At 35.1% G+C, this 23,615-nt stretch overlaps 2 protein-coding genes and 1 pseudogene across 3 annotated transcripts; 2 read left to right on the top strand and 1 right to left on the bottom strand.

Annotated features, from left to right (window-relative positions):
- The first annotated feature begins 146 nt into the window (after window positions 1-146).
- Window positions 147-3,281, top strand: LOC147506569 (monothiol glutaredoxin-S10-like). Its single transcript, XM_086558663.1, has 5 exons — window positions 147-1,143; window positions 1,238-1,311; window positions 1,398-1,472; window positions 2,391-2,417; window positions 3,017-3,281. The coding sequence occupies exons 1-5, from the start codon at window positions 860-862 to the stop codon at window positions 3,091-3,093; spliced, it is 537 nt and encodes a 178-aa protein (XP_086414789.1). The 5' UTR covers window positions 147-859; the 3' UTR covers window positions 3,094-3,281.
- Window positions 3,282-7,216: 3,935 nt separating this feature from the next.
- LOC147506568 (putative glutathione S-transferase) lies at window positions 7,217-8,531 on the bottom strand (annotated as a pseudogene). The gene is made up of 2 exons (XR_015193825.1): window positions 8,098-8,531; window positions 7,217-7,726 (listed from the first exon to the last, which is right to left on the bottom strand). The product of XR_015193825.1 is annotated as a putative glutathione S-transferase (transcript).
- Window positions 8,532-13,925: 5,394 nt separating this feature from the next.
- LOC147506567 (peptidyl-prolyl cis-trans isomerase FKBP65-like) lies at window positions 13,926-19,013 on the top strand. Its single transcript, XM_086558648.1, has 15 exons — window positions 13,926-14,086; window positions 14,622-14,674; window positions 14,793-14,848; window positions 16,481-16,528; window positions 16,656-16,703; window positions 16,855-16,935; window positions 17,026-17,095; window positions 17,176-17,330; window positions 17,473-17,562; window positions 17,650-17,825; window positions 17,909-18,031; window positions 18,115-18,261; window positions 18,347-18,474; window positions 18,570-18,695; window positions 18,787-19,013. The coding sequence occupies exons 1-12, from the start codon at window positions 14,018-14,020 to the stop codon at window positions 18,166-18,168; spliced, it is 1,023 nt and encodes a 340-aa protein (XP_086414774.1). The 5' UTR covers window positions 13,926-14,017; the 3' UTR covers window positions 18,169-18,261; window positions 18,347-18,474; window positions 18,570-18,695; window positions 18,787-19,013.
- Window positions 19,014-23,615: the final 4,602 nt, after the last annotated feature.

The raw sequence follows: 23,615 nt of genomic DNA, 5'->3' as shown, positions 1-23,615 counted from the left end.
TAACTTAACGACAAAAAGTCTCAAAACTATAATTGTAAGAAGTGTGGATCTAAGTTTTTACATTTGGACTTCTGTACTAATGACAAGTGATGTGAGAGCAAGTTCGGAGGCTATATGTGCTGTTAAAGACAAATATAACACCCCAACACCAAAATGTGTTTTCAATAGCACTGTTAAAAGACTCTTAAATTTGGAAATAGCCATAAATCCAGCCAAAATTAAAACTTTTTCTTTAGCAGTGGCTATAACAAGTTTCGGAAGACGGATGTCACAATTTCTGTCGTCCGTAAATTCAAAAAATATTCAACTTAAGTTTGGGCAACTAATGGAAGGATGGCATTCTTTTAGCACCTCATCTTCATCCCTCCATTGAAACGATTTTCAAATTTGATTATCTTGCTATTTAGTTTATGTGGCGCCCTTTAACAGCTCATTTTGGCAGCTCTCCATTGGACTCGCTCTGAGATCAAGGTTGCAAACGAGAAAGAGAAGGAAAAGAAGATAAGATAAAGCTAAAAAGAATAAGAAAGTCAACAGGGGAAATCTAAAAGAAGATTTGCAATTTCTTCAAAGGAGGCCAAGAAGGTGGCAAGGAATGCTTAACGTCTGGGAATCATTCATTCTAACCAGATGTCACTAACTTGTATACGAGATACACAACTGTATATTTTTAATGCCGAAACGACCGGCATTCGATTAGGGAGTTACGTGGTCCCTCAAAAGCCTCATGATTCTTTAAAAATCTCCAAACTATCGCGAAATTTCACAATTCCAGCCGATACGCCGAAATGTAAACCCAATTCTTCTCACGTAGAGCAGAAGCTGAAAAAACAGGACGTTCCAAAACTTTGCAGAATCAATGGCAGAAGCATCACTTCATTTCACTAAATTAACTTCTCTCACTCTAAAACACAATCCAGTCAAAACCCATTCTTCTTCTTCTTCATTTTCTTTCATTCACTTCCACACTTTCACTTCCCTTAAACCCAAAACCTTGATGAATAATGTAGGAAGAAATAACAGAGTTACTTCAATTCGGTCAATGACTACTTCCTCTTCTTCATTTGGGTCACGTTTAGAAGAGAATGTGAAGAAGACTTTATCTGATAATCATGTTGTTATTTACTCCAAGACTTGGTGTTCGTAAGTTTTTTTTTTTTTTTAATTGCTTTGTTTTATTCTATAGTTTTTTTTTTTGGTAAAGATTGAATCTTTGTTGTTGTTGTTGTTGTTGTAGGTATTCATCTGAAGTGAAGTCTTTGTTTAAGAAACTTGGTGTTCAGCCTCATGTTGTTGAATTGGATCAAATGGGTAAAACTTGTTCAGCCTCATGTTGTTGAAAGAGAAATGTACTTGTGATGGATAAATTGATAATGAGTATTTTGTTTGTTTTTTAGGTCCCCAAGGACCACAACTTCAGAAGGTGCTGGAGAGACTTACAGGCCAGCATACTGTACCAAATGTCTTCATTGGTGAGTTTTTAGATTTTTAAGATGTTTTATAGATTTGCCGAGTCGTTTATAATTATGCTATGAAATATCCTTATCATTTGGGATTTAAAAGTGGTGGTGAGATAAGTTTGTAATCAACCCTTCTTTATTAGTAAGTCACGAACTCGGTTTAAAACTCGTATCCAATGAAGTGTACGGTTGTAAGAGTAAAATTGGGTGACAGTGTTAAAAACCTGTCTCCACTGTAATATCCGCATCCAACTCGAAGGTGCCTTTGAGTAAAGAGATTAACTTTTCTGTTGTTTGTATCGACTTGTTGAATTACATAATTTATTTTGAACAGTTATCACCGTGAGGCCAGGTTTGTGCCTCAGACGAGGTGCAAACGAATGTGACCCTAAATAGTAGATACCTTCTTAAAGGGGCACATGTGTCTAGAGAACATGCTTATTGATAAAGGAGATTTGTTTCTCTATTCTTATGAGAGAAGAACTAAATGAAACATTTTTTTGTTGCTAGGAACTATCTCCTTTGTTGTTAAACAAGTTCCATCTTAACTATTATGAAACAGTTTCTGCTTTTATCCAAGTTTACTTTGTTATCCTTATCAAAAATAAGTTTACTTTGTTGTAAATGATTAATTTTGCAATTCCTAATTTGGATTACTCCTCTCTAACTATTTTTCTCCTAACATGGCTCTCCATTACTAATATACAAGTATACAATTCAATAAGATTCTCCAGTGTTTTGGGACTTATTATCATAGTACGAAGTTTATAGAAGAAAACCTTTTATTGATTATATTTGTGAAAATATATTTACATTGTTATACAAACTAGGAAAATCAGATAATAGCATATAATATGACATTTAAATTAATTGTGTTTCTTTACCTTTGACTTACATTTTGCTCAGACTTTTTATTTTCTTCTTGTCCAGGAGGAAAGCACATAGGTGGCTGCACAGGTACTTCATCTATAAGTCTCTTCTTCTTTTTGATTTGTGGTATGGTTTACATATGAAACACTCAAACCTTTAGTTTGGACAGACAATAGTTTTATAACTGGTAAACTTAACTTGCAATGTACTGAGTTAATTCAATCTTTCAATATGCAGTTTAGAAGTCACTTACTTTGAAATTGGTTATTAAAAATGGTCGCTTGCAATGGTCCCCTTAGCTATTCTGAAACTATATAGTGTTATTATTATTTTTTTTTATTTACTTGTTTATTTATTTTTGGAGTATCATCGTATGGCACGTTACACATTCCTCTTTACAAGTGTAGACAACAGACATGTATAAATTGCAGTCCTTGTGTACGATCAGAAGCTGGCTTTCTGCTGCTTCTATAATCATTTTCAAGACTGCAATCTGCATATGTCTATGCTCTGTGTTGGAGATCCAAAAGAAATCCAGTTTATAATCATCAAAATGAAAACAACTTATTATATAATCTTAGCAGTTTGACTCATGAAAATGTACATTATAGCAACTCTTACTGAAGCACCTAGTTTCAGTTAGTAGAATGTGGGGTTACATTCTGACATAGATTGTTTTGAAACAGATACGGTGAAGTTACATCGAAAAGGAGAGCTTGAATCTTTACTATCTGATGTGAGCGACAGAAGTACCCAGAGCTAGCTACCATGGAGATATAACTATAAAAAATGTCAGTTTTTCATAATCTTGGCAACAAATTCCATTAATTCCATTTACAATATTCAAGTTGCATTATTAATGCTTGTGTATATGTTACAATGATATTGTGCAATTAGTTTTGAGGGACAAAATTTTATACCATACAAATTCTAATTGAAGTTGGTTTTTCATCATTTGTCTCATCATAAATAGTTAAGTACCTGACCTTGTGCCAAAATTTGGTTTAGGAGACTTCCTTGATCAAATGGCCTACATTTTTGTATATCATTTTGGTTTAGGACAACTTCAATTGATTTTAGCCTTAAAAGAAAGGTGGAAATCGACAACAAGACCTTGGAGTAAGTTGACACCAAGGTCTTGAATTTTAGCCAGTGGACCACTAGACACCAACTACATTCTTTATGTTTTTAAAGAAAACCGTAGTTTCCCTTTCTTGTGGGACAATTGTCTATAGGAAAGAATTGTTATATAATATAGATTAGTGATTTGTGGATTTTGCCAAGGAAGAAGCTCAATTTTGCTAATAATGACACTGAAAATTGTACCAATTTCAGTAGAGAGACATCAAAGCTAATCATAATGCTTAGCAACTTCACCCTAAATGTGGTTCATAGTGCTGCATGTAGCAAATTCCAGCCCACATTATCGAAGTAGACACCAGTGCATTGTGAATGTATCAGTAAGTTAAAATTGGAAAACAAATGTGCTCAGAAATAAGATAAGTAGGAGTTAGAGTAGTATTTTTAAATTACGAAATAGAGGTCTTCTAGACTGAACTACCCTTCCATGAAGACTGTTGCAGCTTCATTATATCTTGAAACCTTGATTTTTCTCTCATTGAGAAGATTGATGTTCTTGAACTTTTTCTGTGTGTAACTTTTCCTTCGAATCCTTCCCATTGGTATTGCATGCTTAGAATCTGGAGGTTGCCGAGACATAAATTGCTGGGAATAACTATCTTTAGGAGGCGATATGAGAGGATGGAACTCTCCCATATTCAGCAAGGTTTGACCGCCACTGTCGACGAGAATCTGTTGTTGACTCTCCGGTGGCGAGATGATGGAGGTAGGAGGGAATACAGATCCACCTGACATAGGGATATTGGATAAGATGGTAGAGATCAAGTGGAAGGAAGAAATGATTTGAACCCTAGTTTTCGTATAGCAAGAGAACGTGCCCACTAGTTTTCTCCGACCCTACTTAAATTGATTCAAATAAACTTCTTGTTCCTGGCTTCAAATGAAAAAAATTGCTACCTTGTGCCTTACTCTGTCAAAACTTGAGCTTATCATAGTTGGTGGTGTTGCTGAATGCTGATATCCCCTTGGATATCATGGAACAAGGAGTAATCGACTGGAGATATTAGTTGGTTGTATTTTTCGTCGAATGAAAATTACCTTACCCTTTTGTGATAAATGTGCTCCAAAAGCAATGGAAAACCAAGGGAAGTGCAGATAAGGATCGTTCTACGTCATGTTTATCAACGATGAGGATATACAAATGGTTTTGGAAAATGGTCGAACCTTTATTGCTGCAAGAGTTTTTGACTTTTTGTGATACATCCGTGGTCTGAAGAGGTTGAACAGCATAAGAGAAAAGATTAAATGGATACCAATATGGATTAAGCTTGATTTTTCAAGGTAGCTTTGGGCAGAGAAGGGGATTAGCCATATTACTAGCTTACTGGGTAATCCAACCTGCCTAGATGAAGCCACAACTATGAAAGGGAGACTTTCTTTCGCGAATGCTTGCATTGAAGTGGACATCGAGTATATATTTCATACTTTTGTGAAAGTGCATTTGGATAGAGGCAGGTGGGGATTGAATGCCCTTGCATTGCAAGTTCTTGCAAGAATAGTAGAACATTTGGGCACTCAGTTTGAAGCAAAGTGCCCAACAAAGAAAGATGGGTGCCCAAAGAAAGCAAACAGATTCTTGAAATACCACAGTTGGTGGAGTTGGAGAGCCAGCTATATTAGGGATGAGGTGAGGAGGCCTTTTAGATTTCTGAGAAAGAGCAATAGGAGGAGTTTTCCTAGAAGATTTGTGGCACACCAGAGGCCTGAGATAGAGATTGTACCTTGCTCTTTACAACAATAGGATGTAGGTATGGATTTGATTCAGCAAGATGTTAATATGCATAGTGCTAATAATCCCTGCTGCCAACAGCCTACAACTTTGTGAGGCCGAATAGAGGTTTTACTTGAGAATGAGAAAGACCCCTCTCGGGTGAGAAGTCCCCCTCTATGGTTATATATTGCCCGGCTACTGAGGATTTTACTACAGTGAGTAAGCCAAAGAGAGCAGCTAGCTCTAAATAGCACTCTGCAATGTTAGAGAGCGCTTACCTGGTGAAGTAAATCTGAAGAGAGCATCTTTGAAAGTGCTAGGGAGCGGTCACCTGGTCAAATAAGCCCTGCGTAGGTATAATGAAGCAAGTTGCAAGGCCAAATATATTGATAGATACTGTAAGGAGAGTTTCGATGACATTATTGGATTCTCATATGTTTGTTGTGTATGTTGGAGTTTCTTCTATGACTTTGAAAAAGCACAGAAGCACCAAAGGAAAGACCATCCTGCATTTCCTAAGGGATCGACTTTTGCTTGGCGAGTGATAGTTGTTTATGTGGTGCTTTTCTCTTTGTTGCGTGGACCCGAGTGGGTTTATTACATGATTGCTTTGTGGGTAACTACAAACCTTGTTGCTTTGTAGTCGGGAACCTTCTTTCATGATGATACTCTTAGGGATTGGAGGCCTGTAAGTCTTTGCAGTTTGATGCTACAGGTAGGGGTCTGCCTGTAAGTCTGTCCCTGAATATTCTATCTTTTGTACTGAACTGTACTTTTCCTAACCAGCGATTCCTGTTATCAAGTCTGTAAGAACAGTTGTTTATTTCTTTACTTCTTTTAGGCTAGATTACAAGAGAAGGGGGCGCATATGTCCCTTAGTGCAGCAGTAAGTTCTTACATCTTACCTTAGTCAGAGTGAATGCTTAACACCCATCATTTTTAGAGGGCATGGAGTCGAAGGCTTCGTCCTGATTCCACGTAGTGACCTTGTAACTTAGTTTATATATATTCAATCACTTATCTGTGACATTTCTGGACCTCAATCGATCTCCGTAATTGTAGCAGTTGTACACGTTTAAAGTTCAATTAGGGAGAGTTCAGTGATTAAATAGTCTACCTCCTTTAGGTATTTATCGAAAGCATTACATGTCTACTTACATTGGGATGATTGTCTGGTGGTTGCGGAACTTGCGGGTTGACTAAACCACACAAATGATTCGACCCAAAGGGAGTAATGATTTATAGGGATTTTTCCAGAAACAACTTACTAATGAGATCAGAGTTTGTACTAGCTACAATAGATAGTACACATTCGGTTCTTATAAATGATTAACAACTTCACAATGAATCGTGGACTCCATGCTTATTCACTTATTCATAGTACTAATTGTCAAAACACGTCTTGCCCACTGCATGAAGTGCAGTAACAGTTAAGTGGAGAGTAACAAGTAAACTGACAATAGGAGCAACTCAGGACAATATGATTCATAAGGATGCTAGTAGCATCTCCCTATGTGCACGTATAGGAATTAGAAAACAAGTATCATGCGGATGCCATTTGTATGATTTTCTCCATTCGCATTTGAAGTAAGCGGGTAGCAGGGTAGCATTTTATCAAGATCGGGTAGATTTTCTTTGATGACCGGAACTTCCTTGAAATTCTTTATCCATGCATGCAAAAGTGGAAACTGTTGGGGTTCCATAATCTTTCACTCCTCTATCACTCCATTCCAATGAGCTAAAACTCCCAAGACCAAGTCCACTTGCCCAATCTCATCACCTCCGAACAATTTCTTCTGTTCAATGTCCACAATCTCAGCATCTCCAAACAATCTTTTATTGCCTCTCCAGTCATGGCAGGAGGTCATGGCTGGCATAGACAATTAGACACCTAATAATATAGTTTCTTTAGGATGCTATCTGCCTGTCTCCCACAAATGATTTACTAAAATGGATTAGTTGTTTAAAGGTGTTCGAAAGGCAAGCTCAATTTTATGGTTACATGTAGCGCAACTTCTATAGAGAACAGTTGTTATTTGCGGTTACATTTAGTGCAATATATAGCAGTGAAGAGTGAACGCAACAAACGTATGACGAACAACGAAAGCACACATTGGACACAAGTGTCATGGGATGCTAATCGCATCTCCCTGGGGATTGGTGCACATAGAGGACACAAGTATATATCAGGCGGATGCCATTGCCATCATCGGCTCCCTTCGCCATTTGAACACGGGTAGCATGTCCTCATGAGTAGATTTTCTTTTATGATGGGAACTTCCTTGAAATTCTTTATCCATGCCTGCAAACGTGGAAACTGTTGGGGTTCCATAATCTTTACTGCTACTACTTCCTCTATCACTCCAAACCATTGTGCTAAAAATCCCAAGACCAAGTCTGCTAGGCCAATCTCATCGCCTCCGAAAAATTTCTTCTCTCCAAGACCACCGTGTTCTTCTATGGTTCTCAGCATCTCCAGACAATCTTTTGCTGCTTTATCTCGATTCTCTCCAGTCGTGACAAATAATTCAGCAATGGAAGAGTTCTAAAAACCAAAATAAGATGAATATGAGGTTGATCTAGTTAATTATATTACTATTATCATAATTGCTACTAGTTTACTATATAAATCTTAGGGTTAACTAGTACCCTAAATCTTATGAAGTCACCCAGTATTAACCAGTATATGGTAATAGCTGTTTACTGGATTTAACAAGACTAAATGAAACTCTCCACAATTTGGAGAAGTCATCAGAATTTTACTTTTTGCAACTTGACGTCAAGCTATTGCTTAGTAATTTAATTTATGATCTGATAGTTAGAAACGATACAAGCTATCTTGAAGACCAATTGTAAAAGCAGATTGGTTGGGTAATTTGCCAAAAAATAGAAGGTTTGAACAACGAATAGCACTACCTTATCCTCGAAGTACTTTGCCCAAAACCGAGCTACAGATCTCTCATAGGGATCTTTTTGCAGCAGTGGATTTTCTGGTCATGTCTCATCAATGTATTCAAGTATAACAACAGACTCTGCTATTGCTTTTCTACCATGAACAAGAATTGGAACTTTCTGATAAACTGGGTTATACTTCAAGAGCAAGGCACTCTTGTTGGTAACATCCTCATTTATTTATGTGTAATCTGTACCCTTTAGTTAATGCCCACTTCACTCTGTAACTAAAGGACTAGGCCATGTTCCGAATAGCTTAACTTCTTCCATGTTGATGAGATGGTTATGGTCTTATGAAAGTAGTCTCAGCGCAGATGTCCATTTATGCTGGTTATGGTGATCAGATAAAGTTCCAGCCTTAGGCATTAAGTCTCCATAGTCAATGGTTATGGAACCACTGTCTGTGCGAATGTCCTTTTTTTAAATGGTGATAAAAACAAATGTTTTCGGCTTGGACACCAAGTATCCCTGGTATCTGCATCAAGCCATCAACAAACCATTTTCAAAGAAGTTGAACTAGGTACATTTCCCCTGCGTCTAAACTATTCTTGATGCAAACATTCTTGCAAATATGCAAGGCGTGATGTCATTGCTGACATCAATAAAAGATTCTATAAAAGTATTCAATTGGAGAGATGCTACAAAGAAAGAGATCTCACAAAGAAATTCCTTTTTATAAAATTGTAGTGTAAACAGTGATTTAAAAGGCCTTGTCGATTCATTTCAACAATTTATGTTGCAAGTATATGGCTTCCAAAACAAAATGTACTGCGATATGTGATTTGGTACCTTGCATCTAAACCAGCCTTTTTCTGAAACATTTTTATGGACAGAGGTAAAGTAGTGTCAGGTTAACGAATAATTTGATTTTTAGTTTTCCTGAACGTGTGTGATCAAGTTGCTAAAAATGCGTGCCGCGAGGGATGTCTTAAACCAAGGTTGGAGAATGCAACACCAAAAGGGATTTGTTTCTCAGTTCTCACAGCAATTTCAGTCTTGCACATTTAATTTCCATTAGGAATTTAGGACGATGAGACCATATAGCTAGAGAAATTCTTTTAATAAGAGAGCGTGATGCTACTAGGCTATCCTACGAAATTGCATCATGTCAATTCGTTATTTTAAAGCCATGTGAGACTCATTTCGATAGTTTACTCCCAAATATTGTGGGGTTATTCTTGTGGATTCCCAATGAAAATGGAGAATTGTCTTTGGAGTTTGTTATTTGCTTCTAGGCTTGATTACAACAAAAGGGTGTTATAAAGAAAGACTCCCTTCTTCCCCAATGCAGCAGTCGGTGGGCCTTATCCTGAATCCTGATTCCTACCGTTAAGCAAATGTATAACTGTTCCAACAGTAGCAGTTGCCTATCCTTAAATGTTGAATTAGGGAGATTTGAGTGATCAATTCACTAGTGTACTTTTAGTTTTACCAACAAAAACAAAGAATTAAATAGACAGAGAACACAAGCGACTGGTATAATTTTCTTTAACTATATAAAAAAAAAAAAGTATAATTTCTTTAGGATGCTCTCCCTTAAAAATGTTTAAAATGGATTAGTGATTTAAAGTTGTTCCGCCTTCAAAGACAAGCTCAACTTTATTAAAACTTAAGCAAAGTTCATTTCAAAGACAAGCTCAACTTTATTAAAATTTGAGCAAACTTCAATTTTGAAGACAAGCTCAACTTTATTAAAACTTGAGCAAAGTTCATTTCAAAGACAAGCTCAACTTTATTAAAACTTGAGCAAACTTCAATGAACTGTGGTTATTAGTGGTACAAAATCAACATGGCACACACATTGGACACAAGTATATCGTGGGACGCTAATAAGGATTGGTACAGATAAAGAACACAAGTATATCACTAGCTTTCGAATCCGTCCTACGAATGGGTGTCGTTATATTAAATTATTCTAAAAAATATTAGCAACTATTTATAGCTATGAGATATGAAAATTATATTAATCACTTATTCAAATTTCTTGCACTACTCTCTATCAAAAGAAAGCACCAAACCTTGGTGAAACCCATCAATCTATTTTTGTTGTTATGTTTATTAATAGAAGTTTGATTGAAATTTTGTGAGAATGCCCAATGTGGCGAAGATGATATTGAAACTACTTAAATAGCAAGGCATTCCCAATCATAATAAAATAATTATAATAAACACTACTTAAAATGCAAATTTATACTTGTCAAGATATTATATTCTCCCTATATATAATACAATTATGTTTCGAGGTTAGTTCAATGCATTTGCATCAAGTTTCCAATTTTACGTTAATTATTCTTTAAGGCTAGTTCAACGTAGTTGGATCTAGTTTCCAATTTCCCATTAATTATTCTTTGAGGTTAATTCAATGTAATTGTATCAAGTTTCTAATTTTCCGTTAATTATTTTTTGAGGTTAGTTCAGTGCAGTTGCACCAAGTTTACGATTTTCCGTTAGTCATTAAGGTTAATTCAGTGCAGTTCCATCTAGTTTTCAATGTTTCGTTAATTACTCTTTGAGATTAGTTAACTGCATTTGCATCAAGGTTTCAATTTTCCGTTAATTACTATTTGAGGTTAGTTTAATACATCTGCATCCAGTTCTAATTTCCCGTTAATTATTTTTTGAATTTAGTTCGCATCTAGCATCCAATTTCCGGTTATTTATGCTTTGAGGGTAGTTCAATGCAGTTACACCTGGTTTCTGATTTTTAGTTAACTATTTTTTGAGGTTATTTCAATGCATTTGCATATAATTTCTGATTTTCTGTTAAATATTCATCAAGGATATTGCATCCAATTTCTAATTTCTCGGCCTATTAGTTAATATATTATTTTAGTTTAATGAAGTTGCATCTAGTTTTCGATTTTCCGTTAATTATTCTTTGAGGTTCAATTTTCGATTTCCCGTTAATTGTTTTTTTAAGTTAGTTTGATGCATTTGCAGCAAGTTTTTGATTTTCTGTTAATTATTTTTTAAGGTTTGTTTAGTGCAGTTGCATCAAATTTATGATTTTCCGTTAATTATTTATTGAGGTTAGTTCAGTGCATTTGTATATATTTTTTGATGTTTTTATATTCGTTAATTAGTATTTAGATTAGTTAATTGCATTTGTATTCAGTTTTCGATTTCTCATTAATAACTCTTTGAAGTTAGTTCAATATATCTGCATCTAGTTTATAATTTTTGATTATTTATGCGTTTGATGCAATTTCATCCGGTTTCTAATTTCCCGTTAACTATTCTTTGAGATTATTTCAATGCATTTGCATCTAATTTCTGATTTCCCGTTAATTATTATATGAGGTTAGTTCAATGTAGTTGCATTTGGTTTTTGATTTTCTGCTAATTATATTTTTAGGTTAGTTCAATGCATTTGCATCCAGTTTCTGATTCACCGTTAATTATTATTTGAGGTTTGTTTAATGTATTTTTGCATACCGTTTCCGATTTCTCGTTAAATATTTTTCAAGAATTTGTATCCAATTTATAGTTTCCTATTATTAGTTATTCTTTTATGTTAGTTTAATGGAGTTGCATCCAGTTTCCGATTTCTAGTTAATTACTTTTTGAGTTTAATGTATTGCATTTGCATAAAATTTCTGATTTCCCGTTAATTACTCTTTTAGCTCAATTCAATGTATTTGAATCCAGTTTTTGATTTCGTTTTAATTATCCAATGTGGTGTGTAATACCAACTTTCTACTTATTCATCTGTAGTGTCCTTGCAAACATGACATAAAAATAAATTATGCTTGATTTGTTATATGGGATCATCAAAAATTATCCAGTTTCCGTTTTCCCGTTAATTATTCTTTAAATTATATACCTGACTCACTATGTGGGATCTTCAAAGATTATCTACGAACGGGTCCTGTTATATTAATTATTCTAAAAAATATATGCAACTATATATGCATAACTATTATATACAAATATTATATTAAACTCATCCAAATTTCTTATAATATGAAAACCCCACGTACTCTCTATTAAAAAAAAATAACTCATTGATAAAACCCTTCAACTTCATTTGTTATTTAATAATAGAAGTTTGATTGAAGTTTTGTGAGATTGTCTAATAAGACGAAGTTCATATTGAAGTTACTTGAATAGCAAGGTGTTCCCAATTATACTAAAAAAAATAAGATAAATACCGTTTTAAATGCAAAACTATACTTATCGAGACATTCCCACAACATATAACACAACTATATTTTGAGGTTAGTTTAATGCATTTGCATCCAGTTTCTGATTTTCTGTTATTTATTTTTTGAGGTTAGTTCAATCTGATTCATCAGTTTTCGATTTCTTGTTAATTATTCTTTTGAGTTAGTTTAATGCATTTTGCATCAATTTCAATTTCCTACTAATTATTCTTCAAGTTTAGTTAAATGCATTTGCATCCAGTTTCTGATTTTCCGTTAATCATTTTTTTAGATTAGTTTAATACATTTGCATCCACTTTTCGATTTCTCGTTTATTATTCGATGAGGTTGTATTTACATATAGTTTATTATTTCTCGTTAATTATTGTTTGAGGTTAGTTCAATGAATTTGCATCCAGTTTTCGATTTCCCGTTAATTATTTTTAAAGATTAGTTTCACGCATTTGCATCTTGTTTCCAATTTATAGTTTTTTTTGTTAGTTCAATACAATTTCATCCAGTTTCTGATTTCCCGTAATTTAATCTTTGAGGGTTAGTTCAATGCATTTGCATTCAGTTTCCGATTTTCCGACAATTATTTTTTTGTGTTAGTTCGATGTATTTACATCAAAGTTTTGATTTCCTGTTAATTATTCTTTGAGGTTAGTTTAATGCAGTTGTATCAATATTTCGATTGTCCATTAATTAATTTTCAAGATTAGTTTAATGCTTGCATGTACATCTAATTTTCGATTTCCCGTTAAATATTATTTGAGGTTAGTTCGATGCATTTGCATCTAGTTTTCTGTTTCTCGTTAATTGTTCTTTGACGTTAGTTTCATGCAGTATTATATATATTTTAAAATATTCGTTATTTTTTTTTCATTTGTTATTATATATTTTGTGATGTTATTTTTTGTATAATTTAATTTTCCACATGTAATTTATTTTGGTTTGGTTTGGTATATAATTTATTTAATCCCAATGTCCACTTTAACTAAATCAATAGTTATATAACTTATTTAAGCCAACGTTTGTTTTAACTGAATCTCATTATTCCGTTAAAATTAGAAATTATAAAATTTATAAATTTAATTAGAATATGTCGTAATTATTGTGGCCTATGGTTTTTGAAATACTTAACTATGACTAAATGTCTAAATCCCACATTGGATGACACCTCAAATTGATCCAACTTTATTTGTTAGGCCCATATATATAGTGCATATAATACAATTTTATTTGTTTTGGGTGTATACTATTACTTATTTTATGATTAGTTTACTTTTTTTACTTTTTTCCCAATCACACGTGTGGTTAACAAATGCATAAAATAAAAATAAAGGGCAAGTAAATGTTCAAGCAACTCAATTCATTTTTTCCTTTGTTCTTTTATAGTTTCATTATCACCATGCTTCGCAAATTGGAAATCTACGGCTGCTCTGATCGTACCAGAGAGGAGGACTGGAGCATCTTAACCCACATTCCCAACATTGAAATTGATGGCGAAGATATTAAAAGGGCCAGAAACTGAGTTAGTTCTTCTGGCGGAAAATTAATTTTTCATTTTTGATTACACAATTGAACGAAAACATGAAGAAGATTTGGTGTTTTACAGAAGCCCAATTGAACGAGAAGAAGAGGTCCTTCCCTTTTTCTTCATTTCAGTATTCATTAATTATATTTATTTTTTCAATAAATAATAAACCTTTTTATCTTTTATCTCTGTATCTTGGTTTGAAATGGTTACATACAATTTCTGTGTACTTAAGCTTTCACTTTATTTGTTCGATCCAATTATATGGCTCAAGGTTTGAATTATCTGATTGATCTTTCTCATTGTTTTACAAAGGCGCTTGTGTAGTTGCACAAAATTCGGTGCCACAAAATGATGTTGTAAGATATATGTGCTCCTGAATCAATTAGTTATAGCACTAATTCTGATTCTTTGGTTCTTACTATATCTATATCCAGAATTGTTTTAAAGTCTAAACTGTATGCCCTTTTGGTGGTTGGGACTTGGGACTACTACTAGCATGCCCCATTCCCCCATGGTCCAGCAAGGCTTTTGGCCAAACCGATCCATTTATAATTTTATATACTCCATATGCTAATGCTATCGGTTTAATCATTGTTCATTTGTTCCAAAGACAAAATTTAGTTTACTCTTATGCTAATGCTAATGCTATCAATTTTATTTTATATACTCCATATGCTAATGTTATCAGTTTTATCTCGATGAAGTGTTTGGTATGTTATTGACCAGCATATTACATCATTTAGCTGATTTTGGTGAGATGGAATTGCTTGGTTATGTTTCCTGTTTCTCTTTTGTCCATTTTGCAGTTAAATATGAAGCTCAGCTTGAGGATGGTACAGTGGTTTCCAAATCTGAAGGGGTGTGGTTTACCGTTGGTGATGGTGGGAGTTTTGTACCTTACTTTAGGGTTAATACTAGTTGCTCATCTTTGTTGTGACTTCTCTAACAGAATCTGCATGTTCTGCCTTTGCAACCAGATTATTTCTGCCCAGCACTATCGAAAGCTGTAAAGACAATGAAGAAGGGAGAAAAGGTTCTCCTCACAGTGTATAATAAGTTATACCCCTTTGTTTGTTTAAGTGTGATTTATTTATGGGAAAAAATATTGTATAAGTTTTGATGTTAGATAATGTGATATTAGAATGAGTGATTATAAATGTGATTATATACCATCTAGATGTTGGATGGATTTTGTCTAATTTGATTAGTGGTTTGGAAGTGTGTTTGATATCCGAAGTCATTTGTAGTCTTTTTGAGATATAATCTTCAGTGACTTGCATGTTGTATTAAGATATAAAAAGCAATCTACCTCTGTTAGTTATCACTGTAGGATTGTATTGGGGTCGACTCTAGTCGAGCTTTCGTATTTTCAATTTTTTGATATTTAATGTTATATATTATTTAGGTGTTATAAGGATTTTTTTCGAACTTAATTAATGGTTTTTTATATCTTAAAGCATCTGCTTTGTCTTTGAGATATGATCTTGATTGACTCGCATGTTGTTATTAATAAACTAATAAAGTGTTGTTAGAAGGTTTAATACCTCTTCTGTTATGCCGTTGCTGCCGCTGTTTATATTCCTTTTAACAAGTCAGTGGAATTAATTGAATGTTGTGCATTTTTATGCTAATCACTAGATTGCGTTCCGTATCTCTCCACATGTGTACTCTGATCTTAGGACTGGGACATTCCTTGTTCATTTTTAGAAATGTAAACACTTTGATTGCCCTCATTTTTTTGTAAGAAGCTTTTTCTTAGAAAATGGAGACTACTTCACTATTTTGGTATAGTCTGTCACTCTTTTGCCTAGGGACAGGCTCGTCTTACAGTCAAACAAGTTGAGCTTCAACATGGTCACGCTCGGCTCGTTTATTTCTTTCTAAATAAGCCCGAAGATGTGGTCAGGCTTGACGTACTCATCTTGCAATATGTACGAGCTCGAGCGAGCCGAACTTGACTTGATCCACTGTAGGATGGTAATGAATTAGAACCTAGTTGAGCTTCATTGTGTTCAAGCTCGGTTAATTTTCTAAGGAGCCTTAAAATATGTGTAGAATCGGCTCATATTTTAACATGTGCTGAATTTGAACACACCAAGAATGAGCCAAGATTGAAATCATTGAATAGCTGGACTCTTTAACCAGTTCTATTTTGGGCGTGGGAGGTGTGTGGCTGTATTACTGTCCATCTTCATAGAACGGTTTAATTGCTCGTCACTTACTGGTTTAGACATCCAGTCTTGCAAATGTGAGACGCTCTGGTGCCCAAATCGTCCGAATATTATAAGATAACCATAGTGGTCATTTGCGTTATATTTTCTATGGCAACTGTAAATAAATATGTTTGAGGACGATTGTTTATCGTGCGAACAAACGTATATCTGGTACTGGTCTGTGATATTCCTTTCTAGCATTTCGTGCCTATGGAAGAAAATTGTTGATTTTGAAATGGATTTAAAGTTTCTACCTAAGTAAAGATGCGCGTTGTGCTTGTGTTTCATTTTGAAAGTATAGTGGAAGGTTGATATTTTGTTACTTTCTAGACTTTGTTATGGTATCGTATTATGAATTTTGTTGATTGCAATTATGATTTCGAGCATTCCGAGTATCAGAAGCCTAGCTGTAATTCCACTATAATTGTGGATTCTTGTGGTACCCATGGCAGGGCAAGTGATCAAGGGATGGGACCAGGGTATCAAGACCATGAAGAAGGGTGAAAACTCTTTATTTACAATACAACCCCCCCCCCCCCCCCCAGTTGGCTTATGGTGAAACTGGCTCCTCTACAACAATTCCTCCCAATGTGACACTTCAGTTTGATGTTTGCTTTCCTGGTCTAGTGTCAAGGTCTCAAGGACATTTGCAGGGATGGAGAAATTTTCAAGAAGGTACTTACTGCAGGAGAGAAGTGGAAGAATCCAAAGGACCTTGATGAAGTGTTTTGTATGTTATTGACCTGCATATTGCATCATTTAGTTGATTTTAGTGAGATGAAATTGCTTGGTTATGTTTCCTGCTTCTCTTTTGTCCATTTTGCAGTTAAATATGAAGCTCAGCTTGAGGATGGTACAATGGTTTCTGAATCTAAAGGGGTGGAATTTACCGTTGGTGTTGATGGGAGTTTGGTACCTTACTTTAGGGTGAATAGTAGTTGGTTATCTTTGTTGCAACTTCTCTAAGAGGATATGCATGTTCTGCCTTTGCAACCAGGTTATTTCTGCCCAGTACTATCGAAAGTTGTAAAGACAATGAAGAAGGGAGAAAAGGTTCTCCTAACAGTGTAAGTTTGCTTGAAACGGAAATCACTGATTTGTACAGATTGTGGAACCTGTCACTTACATTGCATTTCTGTACATTCAGATGGCTTTGGGGAGATGGGTCGGCCAGCCTTATAACTCTTGAATTGGTTTCGTGGAAGACTGCGACTGAAATAACTAATGACAGGAAGGTTATAAAGAAGATCATCAAAGATGGAGAAGGTTATGAGCGTCCAAATAAAGGAACAATGGCTAAAGGTGAATTATGAGCGTCCAAATGAAGTAACAGTGGATAATAAAGAGTATTGATTTGTTTTATGTTATAGTAATAAATTATAAGAGTTCTTAGTGGAATGGGATTCGTGGTAGTGTGCATAATATTATCTCATTTGTCTGACAGTGAAACTTATTGGGAAGTTGCAAGATGGAACTGTGTTTCTGAAGACGGGTCATGACGATGTTGAGCTATTTGAGTTCAAGATGGATGACGGTAAGTTTTCATGTCGGTGGATTTGGCATGCTTTCTTTGTTATCATGAATAAACTTGATACTGAAGTGTAGTCTGTACAATTTACAGAGCAAGTTACTGATGGACTTGATAGAGCTGTCATGACAATGAAGAAAGGGGAGGTTGCAGAGTTGACTAGTGCTCCAGAATATGGTTTTGGTTCATCTGAATCCAAGCAAGAATTGGCTGTTGTTCCCCCGAATTCAACATTGTACTATGAAGTTGAGTTTGAATCCTTTGTCAAGGTATCTTCAGTGATTTCTCTTTGTAAGTCTCTTGCATTGTGCTTGGTATGAGTGAGTTTAGAATTTTCCTTTTCTATCATTAGGAGAGAAAATCGTGGGACATGAACACACCTGAGATAATTGAAGCCGCTGGTAAGAAGAAAGAGGAAGGAAGTGTAGCATTCAAAGCTGGAAAATATGCTAAGGCTTCAAAAAGATATGAAGAGGTAAGAGAGTTTTTAGTAGGATCGAATAATTTTAGAGATGATTTCATTTTATTGCAACTGACGGAAAATCTCCTTGTAATCAGGCTGGAAAATTTATTGAATATGACACCAACTTCAGTGATGAGGAAAAGAAATAGTCCAAGGTTCTGAAGGTAAGCTGCAATCTGAATAATGCAGCATGCAAGCTGAAGCTAAAAGACTACAAACAAGCAGAGAAGCTTTGCACAAAGGTAACTGTGGATTAATTTCTACATACAACTGAAATCACATCAAGCCAAGGGGCCTGAGGATTAGTGTTGCGATAATAATTTGTAGGTGCTAGAACTTGAGAGTACGATTGTTTAGGCCCTCTATAGACGAGCCCAAGCTTACATTCGGCAGGCTGATTTGGACCTTGCTGAGATCGATATTAAGAAGGCGTTGGAAATTGATCCCAACAACAGGTATGTATTGTGCCTTTTTATTGTATCGGCTAATTCATTGATGTCCAATGTCTCTTAACTAAAGGTATGTTGGAGTGGAATCTTTGTGGAATCAGGGACGTAAAGCTGGAGTATAAACTATAAAGTCTTGAAGGAAAAATGAAGGAGTTCAATAAGAAGGCACTCAGTTTTATGGCAACATATTTGCCAAGATGAGCAAATTAGAAACACTTGATACTAATGTAAGTTGCTGACCTTTAAAAAAAAATTGTGAGGGCCACTTTTCTTTGGTTTAAGTTGACTGTTCTCCTGACGAATATTATCTATTTGCAGAAAGCAGCAGCGTAGGCTGCAGAGCTCAAGCATTGACAGTGAGGTGTGATGGACGACTGTGTTCAGTTCAATTGATGTCTTCGGTTTGCTGGGTTGTGTGTCTGGTTGACGTCTTAGTAGTTAGAGCTGCAACATTTCTTAATCTTTGTAGTGGTAGGGTTACGGTCTTAAGTCTAGAGTCTTTGTAAAACTCTTCTGATTATTGATAAAAGGATATTTTCGTTACGTATTTATGATTATTGATGAAAAGGATATTTTCTCGTTACATATTTCTGATACGTATTTCTAATTATTGATGAAAGGATACTACGTATTTTCTTAGCTTTATTAGCTCCCCTCTGTTCTAGGGGCGGTGTCTTGAAATTTAGTGTGTTTTCTGCTTGGTTTTTTCCCTTTGAAACCAGATTTCATTTGCTAGGTTTATACGTATTGCAACCGATGTGAAATTTGTGCCATGGTGAAGCCCGTTAGATGATTCTTGAGGAAGTATGAATGACCGGGTGATACCTCAGAATTTGAACTGCTCAAAAATGGTTTGCATTCTCAGATTCTCTTTCAGTGCTCAAGTAATTAGTCTGAAAGGCACAAATCATAACTTCATAAGACAGCTGCCTGATGTGGAACATTTTCTAATAAGTCGCCAAGATTTTTGAGGGATCACAGTTACAGTCAGAATGCTTGTGACTTCCAGTCCAGGGCAGGTTGCGTAGTTGGCATCATGGACCAAAATATCGCCGATATATCCGATATATCGCCGATATATATCGGTATTTTGGTACACCGACATCGATATTTCCGACATATATCCACCGAATATAGAACCTCTTTTTTTCCGATATATATCGGAATTTCCGATATAAAACTTTATATCGCCGATATAATTGATATATCCGATATTTACGATATATATCGGTTGACTTTTTGACTATTTTTTAATATAAATCCAATATTTCTAATATATTTTCGATATATTTCCGATATTATATGTCCGATATATCCGATATTTCCGATATATATCGGTTTTTGGGTACACCGATATATTGATCGATATCGATATTTTGGGCCTTGGTTGGCATTGAAACTAATGTGCATACCGAATGTATGGACACTCGTGAGTAATCAGAGCGGTAGGGACTAATTCCCCGTTTTTTTGGTAGATATGGGATTGATTGTGTCACTTAGGGTGTGTTTGTTAAATTTTAACTCATGGAAAGGAAAAGAAATAAAACGGGTGGTCCATTATGGAATGGAATGGAAAGAAAATAATTTTAAATAGTATGTGTCACTTAGGGTGTGTTTGTTAAATTTTAACTTAGGGAAAGAAAAAGAAATAAAACGGGTGGTCCATTATGGAATGGAATGGAAAGAAAATAATTTTAAATAGTATGTGTTTGGTAAAACCTGGATAAAGAAAAGTAAAACTGGGGGAAATGAATAATCATATTTGTTTTGCAGTTTTTATGGAAAGGAATAATTGTATTGTTGGGTGTCTTTAGTAGTAAGTCCCAGCTATCTATTTCTTTTCCTTTTCACAAAATTTTCAGGAGTTAGCTAAGGACACAAAACCTTTTCCATTGCTATGATTTTGTTTTCATATGGAAAAGCCTATTTCTTTTCCATAGATAAACAAACGCCTTAAAAACTATGGAAAAAGTAGACCACTCTTATTTTTCTTTCTTTTCCGTGGTGTTTCCATCTTACTTCATTTTCCTTTGATTCTTTCTGTTGATGGATTACCAAAGCCCCGAAGATGGTAGTGTGGTATGTTTACATTGGGCGTTGAATAAAATCTCCGTGTAAACTGCACATAATAACTTCATAAGCTTCACAGTCCATGGTATAATGTCGAGCAATAGAAACCAAAACATATGCTGGACAGGAGGAACAAGGGCAAAATATACTCCCTGTGCACAGATGACCCAACCCAACCATGCATTCCAACTTTGATTGGAAATTGTTGTGGTGGTGAAAACACCGACTACTATCTGACGCAAAGACCATAGACATGGAAACTCAAGCTCCAAAAAGACGAAAAAACAAATCAAAGTTTTACCAGAAATATTGGTGGTGGTTCAGATCATCAAATGTAAAACTGAACTTTTCAACATGCAAACCATGAAGATTGTGTTAGGCGACATACTACATATATAGAGTTTAGGTAGAAGCGGGCCTCAATGGGTTAACCCTGGTTACGGAAAAAGTTAGTCCCATTAAAGCCAGGGTTTAGGACCTCGTCATTTTATCCTAGTTATTGTTTTAAGAAAAACGCTGGCTCAATGAAATGTGCTTATATAAGGATAGCAAATTGAGCGGTGAGTGGTGACAAATGTACTCGAAAATAATTTGGTCAATTTCCTTGCACCTTGGATTTATACGTTTGCGTTGGCATAAATGGGTTAGTTTTATTTGGTCATCTCCACTGGTGCAACCAAAAGGGTAGGAAACCTGGGGGAGTATCACGTACGGGAGTCACTCTCATCTTAGGGAATGGAAGGGAAATGTGCTACAAGTTTGTCTCATTAAAACTAATTAATAGACGGTCAAAAGATGATAAAAGTAGGTGATTCCATTGGGCACTCATCAAATTGGATTGGGCAACCCCTAAAAAAAAAAGAAATTTTACAAATTTGCCATATTACAAATTTGCCATAAAGCCCAAGCCCAAAGAACCAATTCAAACCGGTATTGCCAAAACGAACCTCCCGTCGGTTCGATTTACGTTTCAAACGACAAGCATCACGCCGACCATGATGCAGACACTCAAACGACTTGGCGAAGTCATTTTCGTTTACACAAACGGCATGGTGCGTGTCGTTTGAGTGTAAATAAAACGCGACATGACCATGTCGTTTAAGTGAAAACGAAACGACTTCGCCAAGTCGTTTGAGTGTATACACTCGCATCGACATGACGAAGTCGTTTGAAGTGTTACACTAACACCGAAACTACGCCGCCATGTAGTTTGAGTGTACACTGAAACTACGCGGCCATGTCGTTTGAGTGTACACTCAAACTACGCGGCCATGTAGTTTGAGTGTACACTGAACTACGCGGCCATGTCGTTTGAGTGTGCACTCAAACTACATGACCAAGTCGTTTGAGTACACTCAAACTACATGGCGGCGTAGTTTCAGTGTTACTCACACTAACACTCAAAACTACACGGTCATGTCGTTTGAGTGTACACTCAAACTACATGATCGCGTAGTTTGAGTGTACACTCAAACCACATGGCCAGCAGTAGTTTCAAGTGTTAGTGTGAGTAACACTCAAACGACTTGTTCATATCGCTTGAGTATACACTCAAACGACTTGGCCATCTAGTTTGAGTGTAACTCAAACTCAAAGTAACACTCAAACGACATGGTCATGTCGCCCGAAAGTGTACACTCAAACGACTTGGACATGTAATTTGAGTTTACACTCAACGACTTGGTCGCGTGTTTGAGTGTACACTCAAACGACGTGGACACGACTCAAACGATTCCAAATGCACTCAAACGATTTCAATTGAATTAGAAAAATTGAACCGATTTAAAAATTGGGTTAGAAACAACACAATTACATCAATAAAACTACATGCACTCTACACTCTTTATCTGTTATGACATAGTATCTTTATAACCAAGTTAAAACATGTAATCAAACATGCTATAAAATCTAAAATAATAATTTGTTTTATATCTAAACTTGTTATTATTATTATTTTTTCAATTGTGAATCATAAACTAGTTTGGGGTTTAGAGTTCAGAGTTCAAGGTTTAGAAATTTCGTACCAACATATTTCACTTAATTATTTGAAATAATAATTTGTTTTATATCTAAATTTGTTATTTTTTATTTTATTTTTAAAATTGTGAATCATACACTAGGTTGAGATTTAGGGTTTAGGGTTTAGAGTTGTTTACAAATTTCGTGCTAACAAATTTTACTTAATTATTCAAAATAATAATTTGTTTTATTTATAAACTTATTATTTTTTATTTTCTTTTTCAAATTTTGAATCATAATCTAGTTTGGGGGTTTGGGGTTTGGGGTTTGGGTTTAGGGTTTAGGGTTTACAAATTTCGTACCGACATAAAAAAAAATTTAATTTCAAACATATTTCACTAAATTATCCAAATCTAAAATAATAATCTGTTTTATATCTAAACTTGTTATTTTCCATTTTTTTTATTCAATTGTAAATAATAAACTAGTTTGGGGGGTTTACAAATATATTTCACTCAATTATTCGAAATATATCAAAATTTCAAATATATATAGAATACTCATTCACTCAGTTTAGAGTTTAGGGTTTACATAGAATACTCAAGTTTCTCTACATACTCAAGTTTCTCTACATACTCAAGTTTCTCTACACACTCAACTTTCTCTAAATGGAACATGAAGATGAAGAAGAAGTATTTGAGGTAATGTTTGATGTACAACAACAAATTAGAGAACAACAAATTAGAGAAGGAGAAAATAGAAGATATGTTGAAAGTGAAGAAGTGGAACAAAATGTTGAAGGTCAAGGTGAAGAATTTGAAGATCGACAAGTCGAGCAAATGAAATTCGGAAATCGTCGACGACAAAATGCAAAACCTAAATAATGAGGTAACACTTGATTAAAATGAATACAAAACACTTGATTGATTGAATGAATGAATGAATGGATGCAAAATGAATGAATGCAAACCCGAGCCCAAACGACATGGTCGGTCGTTTGAGAACACTATCAAACGACATGGGCCTGTGTAGTTTGAGAACACTACGAACGACATGGCGGTGTAGTTTGAGAACACTACTGAACGACATGGTGGTGTAGTTTGAGAACACTCTGAACG

This window comes from Coptis chinensis, chromosome 4, assembly GCF_015680905.1.
Source record: "Coptis chinensis isolate HL-2020 chromosome 4, ASM1568090v1, whole genome shotgun sequence".
NCBI lineage: Eukaryota > Viridiplantae > Streptophyta > Magnoliopsida > Ranunculales > Ranunculaceae > Coptis > Coptis chinensis.
The sequence above is the reverse complement of the archived record's forward strand: the minus strand, read 5'-3'. Positions and strand labels throughout refer to the sequence as shown.

Excerpts from the sequence above, each read along its gene's own strand:
- LOC147506569 (XM_086558663.1), top strand. The coding sequence starts at position 860 with ATGGCAGAAGCATCACTTCATTTCACTAAATTAACTTCTCTCACTCTA. Across the intron at positions 1,312-1,397 it reads TGTTGAATTGGATCAAATGG|GTCCCCAAGGACCACAACTT; the intron begins GTAAAACTTGTT and ends TTTGTTTTTTAG. Across the intron at positions 1,473-2,390 it reads TGTACCAAATGTCTTCATTG|GAGGAAAGCACATAGGTGGC; the intron begins GTGAGTTTTTAG and ends CTTCTTGTCCAG.
- LOC147506567 (XM_086558648.1), top strand. The coding sequence starts at position 14,018 with ATGGTTACATACAATTTCTGTGTACTTAAGCTTTCACTTTATTTGTTC. Across the intron at positions 16,936-17,025 it reads TACCGTTGGTGTTGATGGGA|GTTATTTCTGCCCAGTACTA; the intron begins GTTTGGTACCTT and ends CTTTGCAACCAG. Across the intron at positions 17,563-17,649 it reads TGAGTTCAAGATGGATGACG|AGCAAGTTACTGATGGACTT; the intron begins GTAAGTTTTCAT and ends TACAATTTACAG.